The 18,419-nt window shown below is 39.9% G+C and overlaps 1 protein-coding gene across 4 annotated transcripts in view; it reads left to right on the forward strand.

The window, feature by feature from the left end:
* The first annotated feature begins 666 nt into the window (after window positions 1–666).
* map3k20a (mitogen-activated protein kinase kinase kinase 20a) overlaps window positions 667–18,419 on the forward strand; it is a 62,996-nt gene continuing 45,243 nt past the window's right edge. The window contains exons 1-4 of one of the 4 annotated variants that reach the window (XM_057852926.1): window positions 758–832; window positions 4,867–5,001; window positions 5,851–5,919; window positions 17,422–17,611. In XM_057852926.1, the coding sequence (XP_057708909.1) occupies window positions 17,453–17,611 (159 nt within the window). In that variant the 5' untranslated portion in view covers window positions 758–832; window positions 4,867–5,001; window positions 5,851–5,919; window positions 17,422–17,452. Of the gene's footprint in view, window positions 833–1,162; window positions 5,002–5,850; window positions 5,920–17,421; window positions 17,612–18,419 lie in introns of those variants that run through there. The other 3 variants (XM_057852927.1, XM_057852925.1, XM_057852928.1) reach the window with 3 other exon arrangements.

Below are 18,419 nucleotides of genomic sequence, written 5' to 3' on the forward strand. Positions count from 1 at the left end.
GTAAATTAATTTTTATTGCTGACACTGCGTTTTGGGATTATCGACATGTTGTGCCCACCCTGCCCCAAAAATCAAACTGTGCCTATGAGGGCTTTGTGTGCGTGTGTATGTGTGGTTGTGGTGGTGGTGTGTGCGTGAAGGGGGGGTCAAATCATTAGCTAAGCAAACTTGCGTTTGAGGGAAAAAAAATCTGGCACATTCACTAAGTGAAAACGGATAAATGTAAGTCTAAACATAATGGAAATAATTCACTTAATACAGGTAGGGTCTGTTCTATCTTTACAACATATGGGAAGTCAATCTTCATTTATTATGTAACTGAACTAATTATGTAATGCAAATAAGGTTGCTTAAAAGTTGATGGGGACAATTTGAGCATCCTGAAAAATTGGTAGTGTTATGTGACGTCCCTACCGTTCCTATGCAAACCTACGCCCTTTGCAAAGGGTTCTTAATGATCAATTATCAAACATTTTGGCCAGACAGAGAAAGGGTTTAATTTTGCTGCGTCTCTCCTCCATAGAACGGAACTCCGTAGTAAACCGAGGACAGTACAGCACTGTGAGCAAAAAAAAAGCGTCATTCTCGTTTACACCCAACAGAGGACGCTGTTGGCATTCGAATTGAAAATCCAAAGCGGCTAGTCCTCGTCCTTCAACTCAAGTAAAAGTTGTGTAACTAGTAAAACCACCGTGGGTAGAGCATGTGAAAATGAAAAAAGGCTAGTACCACCCGTTTTCCGGGAACACTTTGGGCTCTTCACTTCCAGTTTGTGCTCCTTCAACGACGAGCCGCTGCGCTTTGACGCCCTCTCTAAAAGTTTATGTATAAGGTACGTATGAGGAGTAAACATTTGGAAACGATATTACTTGATTTTTGCGTGGCTGTGGTCGGACGACATCCTCCTTTACACTTGTTTGATGGTGGCAAATCTATGAAATGCTGGTCTTTACGTTTGAAATGGATTTGCATATTAGTCTTCTTGTCTGTTGTTTTGGATAGATTGATTGACATAGCCTAGTAGTTCTAGCAACTACTACACTATTGTTTACACACTGAGCATGATGTCTGTCACGTTGAAGCACATTGTAAAAGTAAATATAAGACTTTCGAAGGTTAATTTTAGTAACTAAGCAGCTGTACTCTAACGTAAATACAGCTGTGTGAAAAGGTTTGTCAGTTTTATTACTAGGGGGCCCAGGGGTTTTTGTCAAGGGGCATAGTTACACACAACCACACACGCAAACGCGCACACCCACTCCCACACACCATCTACATCACTATCACACTCGCACACACAATCTAACACAGTAGTTCTTAACCTTGCTAATGGGACCGAACCTCACCGAAAAGTTTCACATGTGGATTCACCGAACCCATCGGAATTAGATGATAAAGTTATTTTTGTCCAATTCAAAACCAATATATCTAAGCTAGCAAGCTAATAATTTAGCACATTCCCATTCAAAATTCTCATTTTGACATATAAACAGGTCAAAATTTGAGACCACGCTGCCTATTGGTCTGTTATATTCCCTCATACCAAGTGTGAGTCGACTTTCCACTGAGCAAACTAGTTACTCTTCCCACAAGATCGTGGATTAATAGTTAAAAGTAATTGATTAAGCCTGTAAATTGGGAGCAAAGCAGTCCAAAGCCTAGTCTAAAAAGCCACTTTGCCTAGATTTAATCAGTGTACGAAAATATGGCTCTGGATTTCTTTACCTTCGCCGAACCCCTTAGACTTACTCACCGAACCCCTGGGGTTCGATCGAACTAGTGCTGCAATGATTAATCGATGAACTCAAGTATTCGATTAGAAAAAATATTCAAATTAAATTTTGTTGCTTCGAGTATTCGTTTAAAGTGGCGTTGTAATGATTTATTTTAAAAGGGTTTGTATTTAGTTTTATTGATTTGGTTGGATACACTGCTCTCTGGTCTGCCTCTTTTCACATGGCTGAATCCAACTGCTCCCTGTTAAGACCAACATAAACTAAGTTTTTGTTTGAGCTAATGTTTTTTAATGCATTCATAATTTAGTTTATAGGTATATTTAGCCGTTTTTTTGTGGGAATATGTGTCTGAACCATTTGTTAAGAGCATTGTAAAAAAAAAAAAAGCATTTTATAGCATTTAAGATGGCGGGCTTTTTCTTTGTAAGTTAGCCAATTGTTCTTTTGTTGTACATAGGTCCTCATTAAAAAAAAAAATCTATACCATTTGAGGCTCAGCTCAGGTATTTTAATTTTTCATGTTCCTTATCCGATTACTCGATTATTCGAACTAACTAGTCCATCGATTAACCGACTACTAAAATATTCGATAGCTGCAGCCCTAGATCTAACCCAGGTTAAGAACCAGTGATCTAACTGTAACATAATCACAACTAAACGTTATTCATTGATTGTATGAACTTGTTGCATTTTTGTTGTGTTTAGTACTATACTTACATACATTATATCATTGTCCTTACTACTAATACTACAAATTAGCCAAAGCTAACAGTGACCCCTGCTATGACACTGTTCAGTTTTCAAGCTCCCAACACTGAAAAAAGCGATTTTGGAGAGTGGTAAATATAATCTATCCAAACTGTATAAAATTTGCCTAATCTTCCTTGTCACCCAAGGAATTATAAAATAATGGGTAAATTTCACACATACTACCGCTTCGTTAACAGTAACAACTATCACATGGAAAAATAGGGTAACATATACCCCAAAGAACTGTGGTCGATAGGTGTCAGGCGAAATGCAATGTCCAAAACCTTTTCAACTAGAAAAAAATAGCACAATTCCCAATTGTAACACCAGACGCATTTTTTTTAATGAAAATGATGTAAATCGTTTGTGCTACAACGGTTTTTAAGATACAGTATTATGGTTTTTATTGAGATATTAGTTTCCTTAGCTTAGCTCTCGCGGCTAATGGAGCGTACCAACTCTCTCAATAACAGAGGGTTGTCTTAACAACTAGCACGATTAAAACACAAATCCGTGTCAGTTTTGCAGTAAATTGGGGGTGTGGGGTTCAGATATTTATATCAAGTGATGACGTTCCTCTAAGCCCCTCATTTACTGCAAAATGGTTCTGAAGTGGTGCCATTCGTGTACATCCGTGCTAGTTTTTAGGACACCCCTCTGTTAATGAGAGGGTTGGTAAGATTTATATAGTAATATTATCTTATAAATCTTATAAATCAACTATTAGTAATTATTGTCTAAGTGTCCTTGAGCAAGATACTGAACCCCACATTGCTCCTGGTGCTGCGTCACCAGTAGGTAGATGGCGAGGTAGTGTAACGCACTTTGAGCGCCTTGAAAGGTGGAAAAGCACTATATAAGTATAACACCATTTACCATCAGGTATGGCGGCACAGTGGCTTAGTGGCTAGCCCATCTGCCTCACAGTTCTGAGATCAAGGGTTCAATCCCGGGCTTCGGCCTTCCTGTCTAGAGTTTGCATGTTCTCCCCGTGCCTGTGTGGGTTTCCTCCGGGAACTCCGGTTTCCTCCCACATCCCAAAAACATGCACGGTAGGCTGATTGAACACTCTAAATTGTCCGTAGGTATGAGTGTGTGCGTGAATGGTTGTATGTCTCCATGTGCCCTGCGATTGGCTGGCAACCAGTTCAGGGTGTCCCCTGCCTACTGCCTGTAGTTGGCTGGGATAGGCTCCAGCACCTCCGCGACCCTCGTGAGAAGAAGCGGCATGGAAAATGAATGAATGAATGAATTATCAGGTATTACCTACTAGCAATGGAGATAAATTTTACCCAATTTCATTGAGTAAGTATCTGTTGAATATACACATAAATATTAGGTAATTTTACCCAATTTTATTGAGTAGGTATGTGTTGAATATATACATACACATTAGGTAAATTTTACCCAATTATTTCATAGCTTAGTATTTCATAGCTTTTTATTTCAATTACTTCATACTCAGTATATGTAATTAAATCTACCCAAAAAAAGTAGATGCAAATTGTTACCTCAACTTTATTGGGTAAATTCTATAGGTTAATTTTTACAGTGAATAGTTCACCTTTTTTGTTTTTGTGTTGTTTCATTTGTTCTTTCGTTAGCCTATTCTTACAGGCTGAAGGCTTGTCTTGCCACTGAAGTAGTAGTTGCTAAATTTGTTCTTGTGGAAACTAACTTTTAAGTCCTACTCCAACATTTTTCGTAAACCGATCGTCTTGAAACTTGGTAGGTATGTAGCATGGGACAATATCTTTTATCTTTTGATCTTCGGAGCCCAATTTTTGATTTTCAGAGCTGAGTAATTAATTCCAGACTTATTTTTGCTGTAGTTTGCGAGTTAGCCAAGAGATGGCATGCGCGCTCCTTTGGCATAGCCTTCAGCCTGTAGTGTGCTGTAGCACACACATGTTTGTTTTTTATATGCATTGTTCCTGCTTCATATAATTCTGTAATAACGAACAGTGACTTTAAAAACATCCAAGTACTGGAAATATTAGAGAAACATAGCTAGGGTGCAACCTAGTATATGAATAACATGTTGCAAGCTTGCATATTGTGTTGGGTAAGGGTACCACTAGATGTTAGTCTTAAAGTGCATATGATAACAAAAAGCATATTTATTTCATATTTTCGGCGGGATTTTATGCTCCTGAATGAAATGGACCGCTTGGATGTGTGTGGAAGCGATCGATATATTTATCCACTTTCTTGAATCCCGCGCCATGAAAATGAGCGACTTCGTGGATTGACAAGGATTCCGAATGTGACGTCAGCGGGATCGTCATCTTCAGTACACATCCAATACTACAGTATGAAGAACGACTGCGGATTCAGTTGATTTTGCGGATTAATTTGTTTATTTTTCGCATCACACCAGCCAAATGTTCTGAGGAAAATTTTGCTGCACCAGGAAGAGGTGTATGAGCCTTCCTGGGTTTCAAAAAGTTCCCGTTCGCCCCAAGATTGGCGTAAACAATTCTGACAGCTGTGGGACCATTGGACTTACGAGGAAGTGAGTAAACATCGTGTTTTGTATTATGTCAAATACTGGGATTATGGCACACATTTTTATAAGGAAGTGGCTTGCTTGTTGTGGCCGGCGATCGGCGGCTTGTCCCCACACCCCCTCCCCCCCGGTCCTCTTTCCGTGCCCACCGAGAATGCGCTTTCCTCGGCTTGGCCACGAGCAGCTCCGTGCTCCGATGTCGGCCGAGTCGGCATTAATTCCTGGCATTGAGCACTGCCAGCCCGCCGTGGCCCCAGTAGAGCGGCGAGCTGTTTATTGCTTGCCCGGTCCTCTTAGCGTGCCCGCCGAGAATGCGCTTTTCTCGGCTTGATGACGAGCCCTGGCAGCCCGCCGTGGCCCCAGTACAACGACGGGTTGGTTGACCCAGCCTGATCGGTCGTCCTCGCGTGCGCGCCGAGAATGCGCTTTCCTCTGCTTTTTCCACCGAGAATGGGCTATTTTCAGCGTTTATTTCCCCCAGCGACGAGCACTGCCAGCCCGCCGTTGTTTACGCTCTTTCCACCGTCTCGGAAGCCGGGGTGGGCAGGAAAATGAAAAAAGCCGGTGGCATAAAATATTGTTCGGGAGGTGCAAAAAGTGGACAGTATTGACCATTATGGAGTAATTTTGCCATGTCGTATTGAATAAATGCATTTTTAATATTTCATATTCCATTTAGCACATGACTGTTATTTGTCATAACCATACCATTTATTGAGCAATTGGGGAAAAATACTGAGATAAAAAGAATATTCTGTAGAAATATTGGAGGAAAGAGATTGAAAGAATGACAATATGCTGCTCTTTCTTCTCTTGCATTTTCCTCATTATGAATAATTCCTCAATGGGCTGAAGTCTAAATCAGATGAAACCATTCTCCTGCCGACGTCATCCTGCTGTTGGGGACGCGAGAGCCCTATAATGGTAGGTGTGGCTAAACCACAGATCAAAAGACTAATTTCTCATCATCTGCGCTTTGCCAATTTGTTGTATATAGACGAATCGTCTCAAAATATTATTCCAATTCACATTACAATGCTATTTAAGACTTATTGTCGTACGCACTTTGAGTTGGACATTTGAAAGGCATGTGTGTGTGTGTGTGTGTGGGGGGGGGGGGCACAATAATTGTCATCACCCTACTCCCATATTTTGAGTAACCCTACATAGAGCTGGGAATCTTTGGGCACCTAACGATTCGATTACGATTACGATTCAGAGGCTCCGATTCGATTATAAGACGATTATTGATGCACCCCCCTCCTTTTTAAAAAATTTTTTTTTTTTTTTTAAAGTTTTGTACATTATTTTTGAACAATTTTGGAACTACTGTCAGGCTAAGCCAAACTACTATTTCAGTATCAAGTTAACATATAGCAGTAAACAAATATACAAAAATAACATTAAATAAAAAAACTCCAGTCCCCATTCTGTATCAGCAGCTTTAAACTACATTCAATTAATTTAATGTTGTGAATCAACCGTTAAAGTTGTTAAAATTGCTCCCGTTATTCCATAATTTTCCTTTTGTCTACTTTTGACATGTGAAAGTTTTAAAACTATTTTAAAGATAGATTCAAGTCAATATTTTACCGATTTAGGAGTATTTTAGATAAAAAGTTAATTAGGTTTGCTTGGAAGGTTCGCTACAACAGCATTGCAGGGACGTTTACTGCTTTAAGATGGCGGCCGTTTACTAACGCCCGCATCTAGCTTTTTGCAGATGTGCTGCTACCGCTACCGAGTCTATAATCCATCTAGTCCTATATAAATGATATCTACCGTAACATTATGTAGCTTAGCTGTACTTGTAGCAGCTTTTCGGCAGCAGTCAGGTATGTTGTTGTGTTTTTTTATCTCGTGGCATGAGTTGAGCTAGAGCCGTGAGTTGAGCGTTGGCATTACCCGAGGGGCCAGTTAATGAGAAGCATGATGTTTAGCTACTCCCGCTCCGTTCCGTCCCGAAGACCGCGCGGCGCGCTGAGTGTGTTGTACTTCCGCTTCACTTGGCATATTTCAATAATCGGAATTTGGATGTTTGTGAATCGTTCTCGAATCTTCCACGGCCGAATCGTGAATAATCTAAGAATCGGAAATTTTGCACACCTCTAACCCTACAGTATATTCCCTTCATGCAACACACAATCCTCATGTCCGAGGCGTGTTTGCTATTCCCGATCAGCTGCGAAATAAATATATAAAGATTTTTAAAAAATGAAATAGTAACGCATCAACAGGGGGATTCAAACATGACACCAAAGGTTGTCATGCGACTACCGCATGGTGAACATTTAACCACTGCGCCACAAGGTGGTTACGAGATAAGCATCTTCAAAGTTTATTGCAAGCTGGACAACTCAAAGGGTCTAGATGAAATGTGTGTTGATTTGCACTTATGTGGTTGGGAGTAGACATGTGATGGTATGATATTCTGATAGTATGATAACCTTAAGCCAAAATATCACAGTTTCAATGTATCACGGAATTGCATTTACAGCTCTAAAATGTGTTACTTTGTGATATCTGGGTTTAAAAAAAACCAAACTGTTTTCCATTGAACAGTATTTTTATTTTTCAAAACATCTTAGCAAATTGGAACATAAGTATAATGTTAAGTTGAAATACATTGTTTAAAAATTAACAAAATATTCATCCATCTATACGTTTTACCACCGCTAGACACGCTAAACACTAGGGTTGGGCTTCGTTAGAAATTGAACGATTCCGGTTCCGATTCCAATTCCACGTTTCAATTGCAGTTCCGAACGATTCTCGATTCCGATTCTTTAAAGAGGCAGGTTAAAAAAAAATACAGGGTCAAAAAAATTGCATAGTTCATATTAAATTCTTAACTTCTCAATGATTTTTTTTTTTTTTTTTTAAATAAAATGAACTTCTCACGAGGCTAATTTTAACTTGTATATAAATATCAGTCTTTGAACTCGAGCAATTTTTTTCTGCTTGGTGCTCAGGGCATCGAAACAAGGAATTGAATTTTAAAATTTCAAACGATTCCGGGAGCATCGGAGTGTTAGAACCGATTCCCATCGATGCTCGATGCCCAGCCCTACTACACACGCTGGAGTTAACTCTCATAGCTGGTGGGAAACGTTCATGACAATGTTTACTAGAGGTGTGCAAAATTTCCGATTCTTAGATTATTCGCGATTCGGCCGTGGAAGATTTGAGAATGATTCACAAGCATCCAAATTCCGATTATTGAAATATGCCAAGTAAAGCGGCAGTACAACACACTCAGCGCGCCGCGCGGTCTTCGGGGCGCAACGAGGAAGAACGCAGCGAGAGTAGCTAAACATCATGCTTCTCATTACTCGGCCCCTCGAGTAATGCCAATGCTCAACTCACGGCTCTAGCTCAACTCATCCCACGAGATAAAAAAACACAACAACATACCTGACTGCTGCCGAAAAGCTGCTACAAAGTACGGCATCCACATAATGTAATGGTAGATATCATTTATATAGGACTAGATGCACCATTGATTCGGTAGCGTGAACAGCACATCTACAAAAAGCTAGATGCGGGCCGTTAGTAAACGGCCGCCATCTTAAAGCAGTACACTTCCCTGCAAGGCTGTTGTAGCGAACCTTCCAAGCAAACCTAATTAACTTTTTATCTAAAATACTCCTAAATCGGTAAAATATTGACTTGAATCTATCTTTAAAATAGTTTTAAATCTTTCACATGTCGAAAGTAGACAAAAGGGAAATTATGGAATAACGGGAGCAATTTTAACAACTTTAACAGTTGATTCACAACATTAAATTAATTGAATGTAGTTTAAAGCTGCTGTTACAGAATGGGGACTGGAGTTTTTTATTTACTGTTATTTTTGTATATTTGTTTACTGCTACATGTTAACTTGATACTGAAATAGTAGTTTGGTTTAGCCTGAGAGGATTTTTGAACAATTTTGGAACTAATGTACAAAACATTTAATTTTAAAAAAAAAAAAAAAAGGAGGGGGGGTGCATCAATAATCGTTTTATAATCGAATCGGAGCCTCTGAATCGTAATCGAATCGTTAGGTGCCCAAAGATTCCCAGCTCTAGTGTTTACTAACCTTTAATTTTGTATAAATGCAAAAATGAAAACATGTTTTACATGTCGGTTGGCCCTCCTCCTGTAAGCCGCGGCCGTATGTAACTTTTCTGTAGCCGAAGTATTCCCATACCAGCGATTTCATTTTCTTAGATGGGGGGGGGGGGGGGGGGGTTCAGGAGTTTCACGTCCTCCAGCCATCGTGTAGCACAGCTGACTCACTGACACTGAGGAACAACCGGTGGAGGAGGGTTGAGCCTTGCAGCTGCAATCGAGGGATTTCTCCATGCATTTTTGGGACATAAAAAATACCTATCACCTTAGAGACGGTTTGATGGAATTTTTTTGCGGCTTTGAAATCTTGACGTTTTCCTACCACGGTATACCTTGAAACCGGTAATCGGCACATATCTAGCTTGGGAGTTGATCATTTTTGTTCCCCACAAAAATAAGGGGGTTTAACAGCTCTGTGCTTTGATCGCACAAGCCTTTGGGGGGGAGAGCAGGGCCCACTATTTCTTGTGGTGTCGGGCCTAGCTAGAAGCATGCACTCAACTCAAGAAGATATTAACGCCTGGTCTGACAGATAGCTGTTACGATTCATACAGCTGTGTTTCACAATTTTGAAGACACATTTTCTGTTCCTGCCAATTTAAGAGTGAACCAATTCATCATATGAATTTCTCATAAGCATCATATGTTATTTATTAGGTATACCTCAGAAGCTCAGAACTGTATTGGTTGTGTTTGTTTTCATCAAGTTGCTAGAAATATCCTTGAGATAGTTTTCATTCCACTTGGTGCATAGGAGTACCTAGTAAGCTTGTCGCAATATGCAATAATTCCATTTATCGCACGATAAATAAAAAGGAAGGCGGTAATTTTTCCGCTGCGATTTATCGCCTCGCGTGCACATGCATGCACACGTGCGGCAGACATGCTGTTAAAAGTTGGATTCCTTGTTACCCAACTGCGCAAAATGCATCTCGTTCCTGGTCCGGCAAAAAATAGCGCCAGAGCCAATCGTTCCCATTATATCCTATTGTTCAACATATACCATCCGCGTCAGTGCTCTGGATTGACTGCGGACCATCTCCCGCGTGCCGGTGTTGTTGACGTGTGGGCGCTCCCGTCAGGAGTGACATTTCACGCGGGGCGGCTATTTTTCGGCACAACACCGGATATTTGAGTGGCAAATTAAGAGCGCTGTGCTTTAAACTCGTCCTGTTTATGAAAGTCGATTGTCATATGCCGGTGTTGTGCAGTAATGAGCAGACGTGACTTCTGTGGTGTTTGCTAACTTTTTTAATGTGCGCACACACTAGATATCATGAAATAACAAACTAGATGTGCTACGACCCATGCCTTTGGCTACGTGAGCCCAGAGTGATGATGGTACATGTAGTCCATAGACTACATCGATGAATTATAAACTGCCATGACTGAATGGAATCTAAGCAGGCCAAATCAATCCATACCAGTGACTATAGATAATACTGCAAATATTGTTAATTCAGTACGTGACACAAATGGATTCGGACCACAAATAGGATGTTTTGCTCATGTAGTAAACCTAGCTGCTAAGAGAGCTGTAGCAATCAACGTGCCCCGCCTCACTTTCCAAACAGTAAAGATTGTTCTCAGCACTTTTATACAAAATTTCTTCAGATCAGTAAGAGGTAAGCACATAAATATTATGCACTAAAATGCATGTTTTTGATGGCAATTTAATTTTTGCTCGTTAGCAAAAAAAAAAAAAAAAAAAAATCGAAACAAAAAATACAATTGTTATTTTTTTCCCCCAGAACATTAAATGTATTGAATCGAATCGAAAATCGTGTCCTCCGTATCGAAAATCGTACCGAACCGTGACTTAACTGTATCGTTGCATCCCTGTGGAACACCATAGCAGAAGCTATGAGAAAAGTTTTCATTTGCCTAAATGCTTAAGTTATTAAGTGCAATTTTATTTTATTTTTTGGTTTTTAGTTGTGATTTCCTAAAAAGTATTTTTGAATTTAAGAGTAAACATTTATCGCGTATAAATAGTTGTACTTGATCTATTAATATATACTGTATTCTCACTGTGTTATTGTAAATTGGTTAAAAAACAAATGGGTGGATGCAATAATATCGCATATCGCAATAATTTATGAGATAAATTATCGCACACTAAAAGTTGTTATCGCGACAGGCCTGGTACCTAGCACATGGAAAAAGCCAATAGTAAAGTTTGTACATGACCTTTTGAAAAAATGTGAACAAAGTGGTGTTATGTAGGTCGATTGGCTAATACCAAGAAAATATCCAGTTACTAGACAGGATATATCTACAGTACTTGTTAATTTTTCTTAACTAACTTTTCACACTATTGCAAGCAGCATGCAGCACGCCTTTGACAAAACCTTTTATTGTGTATCTGGAAAGGGAGCGGTACCCATGGAAAAGAGCTTCGCAGGATGTTATGGGCAATGCGGCAAACAAGTAGACAGCTATAATCTCCCCTTCCTAATTTAAATGAATAAAACGGTTACTTCCTTGTGCAACAAGTAAAAATACATGCTTTCGCGGTAGTGCTTGTCTACAAAATGTTTGAGTAAATGAATAAATTACCATTTTAATGTGTCGCTTCCAAATTTGGTCATGCTGACAAGAAGGGTGCTGCCTTCTTTGCATTTTGCCACTTGACCCATTCACACTAGCTCTGTGTGAGTGGGAAAAGGCCTTAAATGTACAGTATTTACTTTGGAAGTCAGTCCACAGAACTCCAACGTCATTTACTACCAAATGAAGTTCTCCTGCATACTGTACATCCTCAATTTACCGTCAGTAACCGAGATGAATGAGCTAAATCTGATAACCTGATTACAAGTAAAGTCCCAAGGAGTGATGCGGTGTAGTTGTAAAAACTACAGCCACACAGCTTCATACTGCTCTTGTATTGCATGGCTTCAAATTTTGTAGGTGCCAAATGAAGTGCCCCACGACTGTGAGGGTAGGCCATCTGGCTTTATGCATGATGCAGTTTTAGTATTGCCATCACACTTCCAGCCGTGTTTGCTGTTGGTGAGAAGCATCAGGAATGAATGACGCAATGTCAATGTTCCCTGTGACCCCGCTTGAGTGGACACACAATACAGTGGGCGGCCCACAGAGCAGCTTCCTGCGAGAGCTGAGTGTGGCACGAATAGACGTTAATGGTCGCAAAGCAGTGGCTCCCCTCTGTGACAATTGAGGCACATCCATCCATGGATAGCAATCCCCATGAAGAACAAGGTAACAGCCTTTAAAAGCCATAATGGCTCAGCTGCAAATTGGTAAAGCTAGGAACAATAACAGAGTTATATTTCGCTTTAGAATTATTTCTTCAATTTAGTTCTTTTTTTGCCAGCCATTTTTATCAAAAGATGAAGCTATACAGTTAGCAAACTATCTTGTGTTCCCTTTTGTATATTTTTGTGTTTCATACATTTCTCATCAATGACATAAACTTCAGTTCTTGCATTAAAAAAGTTGAACAGATCAAGCGATTTGAGGTGACCAACCTATTAGTGACGGGATCTGTCGTTCACTTGAGTAAACGAATCCATTCCGGATCGTTCAGTAAAAAGATTCGTTCAAACGAATCGTTCAACGAATCGTTCGCCCCCGTCATCTCCCTCCCCGCCCAAATGAATCGTTCGGTTAGTGAACGGGAAGTGACGTTGCCGAACGAATCACCAAAGACCGCTTCGCAGTATAACTGAACGGGAAGTGACATTCTTGGTCCCTCCCTCTCTCTTGCACACAGGCTCCTCATTGACCGCTCGTCGTAGTTTCAGTAATGAGTGACAGGCAATATCATTCTGCTTTCACAGACAGCCTCGTCTCCCTCCCGCTGCTGCAAAAGCGAGGGAGAACTTCCGCGTCGTCTGTCCTAGTTCTATGGGCTCAAAGTCATGGCTCGTGCTTGCATTTCGATTGAGGACACGGTTAAACATTTTACTTTTGTGGGGGGAGCGGGGGGGTTGGGGTCGGGGGCGCACGGACTTTCTTTAGCATGTTCTTGATCACATTTACAATGCTGCTACCAGCCAACGCAGCATGCTTGCTGTCACGAAAATAAAAATAAATCGAAAGTTTAATTTCTAAATATGGAACGACCAACACATCATATTTACCTCTCGCTCTGTTGTATTTTTGTTTTTATGCTCATCAGTATTATTTTTAGTTACTATTGTTAAAACTATAAGTGTAAATAGCTAGTTGTCGAATGTGCTGCTCTGAAATAAAGACAATACTACATTTTGATATTTTACAGTTTAATTGCAAATCAATATTAACATGATCGTATTGAATTTTTGCACTGGTATTAATAAATAAAAGAATCCGGTCAACTCCCCTGTCGGCCCCGCATCTCAGATCGTCAAATGCTGACGAGAAATGATTGCTTGCTCCTTACGATGTCGCCTTTCTACCCTCATTAGTCTGTTAAGAAAAATATAGACATATTGCGACATCTCCCGTGTCCGCGTGCGTTGTTTTGGGGCGCTTGAGTAGCGCATGATGGACGGATTGACATAATTTGTCAAACCAACCGACACGCTCTGACACGAAAAAAAAAATAAAACACTCGGAAAAAATTGACATATATATACAGTTTCATTGCAAATCAGTATTATGGTGATCGTATTGAATTTTTGCACTGGTTATATAAATAAAATAATCCGGTCAGCTCCCCTGTCGTCCCCGCATCTCAGATCGTCAAATGCTGACGAGAAATAATTGTTTGCTCTTTACGATATCGCCTTTCTACTCTCATTAGTCTGTTAAGAAAAATGTAGACATATTGCGACATCTCCCGTGTCCATGTGCGTTGTTTTGGGGCGCTTGAGTAGCACATGATGGACGGATTGACATAATTTGTCAAACCAACCAACACCTGACACGAAAAAAAAAATAAAACACTTGGAAAAAATGGACATGTATATACCGTTTCATTGCAAATCAGTATTATGGTGATCATACTAAATATTCTTTTTTTCTGTGCACATATGAGGTAAATATCGCTGCCATGAAGCCTCCTTATAGTGACAGTTCTTTGCCCCCTTCATTGCCGTCACGCGACCGCAGCTCAGCTTTTGCTTGCCTCGTAGCTACCAGTGTTTTAAATTACTGTAAATTTGATAGTATGTCGTAATATGTAGTCGCGAGTCTGTTGAGAAAAGTAGTACACTAAACCATGCTCGCTAGATTTGTGTGGTGTTTTTGTCTTTTTCAGCTGCATTTGATAGGCTCCACGTTAACAAATATGTGACAAAGTCCTTTCCTTTCATTTTTTGATTCGTTTACCGCATAGTCATTACTGGAAAGTCAAGGTAGCAGCAAGCTAGGTCAGGAACCGGAGGACCGAGTCACTGAACGGGAAGTGACAAAACTCAGTCTTGCCCCCCTGCCTGCACGCTGGCTGCTCATTGGCCACACGTGGAAGTGAGTAACATACGCCCTGATTCTGTTTCCGGTCCCTCCCCTGCCCGCGATGAGGCTGGCGTCTGATTGGTCGTGTGCGATGTCAGAAGACGCTGCCGCTTGCTCAACGGCCTCCCACGCAGTGAACAAGCACCAACTTCATAGAACGAATCAGTGCAGATGGTGATTAGTTCGGTCTCGTTCACCCAAACAATTCGTTCAAAAAGAACGAATCGTTCGCGACCGATACAACACTACAACCTATCCGCCAAAATAAATGTCACAACTTCACTTTCTGTTAGGTGAACTTCCACAAACTATCAATTTCCTCATTCATTTTCCATATGTGTGTGTATGCATCTTAACTAGGTATGTGCCGATTACCTGTTTCAAGGTATACTGTGGTATGAAAACGTCAAGGTTTCAAAACCGCAAAAAATTTCTGTCATACCGTCCCTAAGGTATTAGTTATTTTTTATGTCCCAAAAAATTTAGGGAGAAATCCCTTGCTTGCAGCTGCAAGGCTCAACCCTCCCACACCGGTTGTTGCTCAGTGTCAGTTAGTCAGCTGTGCTACACGATGGCTGGAGGAGGTGAAACTTCTGAGCTTTTTCCTCCATCAAAGAAAACAAAATCGCTGGTATGGGAATACTTCGGCTACAGAGAAGTTACAGACGGCTCCAGCTTAGAGGACGGCCAACCGACATGTAAAACATGTTTGCGGAGGGTGGCTACCTCCACTATGATTTCGCATTTAAACAGAATTAAAGGTTAGATAACACTGTCATGAACGTTTCCCACCATCTACAAGCGTAATTAGTAAAGGCGTGCGAAATTTCCGATTCTTAGATTATTCGCGATTCGGCCGTGGAAGATTCGAGAACGATTCACAAACATCCAAATTCCGATGATTGAATTATACCAGGTAAAGCAGAAATAAAACACAGTCAGCGCGGTCTTCAGGACGCAATGAGGAACGGACCGAGAGTAAATATCATGTTCAACTCATGCCACTAGATAAAAAAAAAACCAACATAATACCTGACTGTGGCCGTCAGCCGCTACAAACAGCGCCCAGTTGCTAGTTGCTACAAACATACGGCAACATACGGCTATGGTAGATATCACATATATCTAGAACTAGATGTGAAATGACAGATGACGGCTGTGTTAGATCATATACCAAGACCTGGATGCGAAATGAAAGACCTTCGCGCGCTAGTAAATGGGCGTCATCTTAAAGCAGTACACTTCTCTAGAAGGCTGTGTTGTAGCGAACCTAATTACTTTTTATCTTTAAAAAAAAAAAAGAAAAATCGGCAAACTCTTGACTTGATGATGAAACAGTTTTAAAACTTTCACGTCAAAAGTAGACAGAAGGGAAATTATGGAATAACGGGAGCAATTTTAACAACTTTAACGGTTGATTCGCAACATTAAATTAATTGAATGTAGTTTAAATCTGCCGATACGGAATGGGGACTTGAGCATTTTATTTACTGTTTTTAACGGTTGACTTGATACTGAAATAGTATTTTGTTTAGCCTGAGATGATTTTTGAACAATTTTGGAAGTAGTGTACAAAAAAATTAAAAGTGGGGTGGGGTTTGTGGCGCATCAATAATCGATTTATAATCGAATCGGAGCCTCTGAATCGTAATCGTAATCGAGTCGTTAGGTGCCCAAAGATTCCCACCTCTAGTAACTAGTGTGTCTAGCGGTGGTAAAACGTGTTTTTTTTCCCTCTCTGCCAACTGTGTGTTGAGAAAGGGAGTGTGTGTGTATAATGTAAACATGATACGAGTTATACACATGGGCTTTTTATGGAAAATAATTCAATTATTTTTGTTCTGATGGTAATAATTTTGAGCTGTGGCTGTGGGTTCAGGCTCATCTAAAGGACTGCATTTATTTAGAATATTTCAGTTATTGTTTTGTTATTATTTTTAACATCTATTGTAACTTAACATTATACTTATGTTCCAATTTTCTAATATGTTTTGAAAAATAAAAATTCTGTTCAATGGTATTTATTATTATTATTTTTTAAACCCAGATATATCGAAGTAACATATTTTAGAGCTTTAATTGCAATACCGTGATACAGTGAAACCTTGATATTTTTGCTTAAGCTTATCATACCATCAGAATCTCATACCAGCTAATCTGAACCAAACGTTATTTGTTACCAGTGTTCTATTTGGCAGCCCCTTTATTTTTGTCTTAGTCTTAGTCTTTTGGACGATAATACTTATTAGTCATATTTAAGTAATGTCAAAACTTGTCAACGTCAAGTTTTTGTTAACGAAAACTCAAGACTAATTTTGTCTAGTTTTAGTCGACGTTTACTAAAATTGTATGAACTGTATGTAAAAAAAAAAGTTGAGAATTCAAGAGGACTCTCGCTGATAGCATTAGCCAAATGCTAACGTGAATGCTATGCTAACGCTATGAGTTACATTTAGTGTGTGATGATCACTCAGTACCGACCTTTAAAGACTAAAGCAACATTGCATATTCTCTCTGGCCAAGATAAGAAAAGAAATGTTACTGTGTGTGCAAGCCTTAAGTCTGGAGAGGACACTGCACTGGTGTGTGTGTGTGGGGGGGGGCGCTGCACGTCACATGAGTGACACAAGCAGACACTGCTACGATTGCTGGCGAACTACACATAAAATGTCACAAGTTGTGAACTTGTGACGGAAAACATTTTCATCTCGTCGTCTCATCAGACGAAACCTGGCACTTGTCTTGTTATGTTTTAGTCTTCAAAAACACATTTTTAGCTCGTTATTTTCTCTTCATCTACATAAAAAAAGTGTTCGTTGACGAAATATTTTCGTTGTCGTCATCGTTGACGAAAACAACACTGTTTGTGACTTTGTCATCTCACATTTCTTCTTTGTGATTTTCCAGGAGCTGTGACGGCAAAAATTGTCAGAATGAAATGTCGTCTCATAGTGGCTCCTTTGTGCAAATCAAGTTCGAAGACATCCATTTCTTTGAAAATTGTGGCGGCGGCAGCTTTGGGAGCGTGTATCGGGCCCGGTGGATCTCCCAGGACAAAGAGGTGGCTGTGAAAAAGCTGCTTAAGATAGAGAATGAGGTGGGAGTCATAATTGCCCTGTGCTTTTCATGTATACTTTGTACTTTTTAATTGCCACGATAGTAATCATTTTAATTGCCAGCCCATTTAGTGGGACTTGCACACACATCATTCATTGTCATTATACTCCCCCACTATTTAAATGTTGTTGCAAAAGAAATATTATTGGGAAATCCTATTTGGCACAGTTACAGCATGTGGCGACCATGATTCAAAGCAGAAGTCCATTGTCTTTCAGACAAAAATGATTCATCTTTGAAAAACTAGATTTGTTGGCCTCTGACAGCATATTTTGAGTATCTTTTGTACAACTAGTACAAGATCACTGACTGAAGTTCAGTCAATGATACAAATGACATATTTTAAGTGCGGAACTAATTGTTTGCTTAATTACAGTGTTTTACGACAATGACACTTAAGTGCTTTTGTCACGTTCACCTCAGTTTCTCTGCTAGTTACACTATACAATTTCATTACAGTATATATGCTGTTATTACTGAAAGCCATTAATTGATCAATTTTGGCAATCATATTCTACTGTGTGCCGCGCAATTGTATACCACTGCACTGCATCAATCAGAGAGAACATTGTTAGCTCTAATTTAAAAAAGTGTTTCATTGGATTAAATGGCACAAATGTTGTTGACATGTCTGTGTGGCGTTAGTATGGTCTTTCTGTGCATTGAGTACTTTTTGGGGGGAGGAGAGAAGACTTTTTTTTTTCAGTCACAAGTTAAATTTAACATACATTTTTCAGTAATGGAGTCCAACCTCGCCCTATGTGACCTTGACGTATAAGCATACATGC

Source organism: Corythoichthys intestinalis, chromosome 12 (assembly GCF_030265065.1).
Source record: "Corythoichthys intestinalis isolate RoL2023-P3 chromosome 12, ASM3026506v1, whole genome shotgun sequence".
NCBI lineage: Eukaryota > Metazoa > Chordata > Actinopteri > Syngnathiformes > Syngnathidae > Corythoichthys > Corythoichthys intestinalis.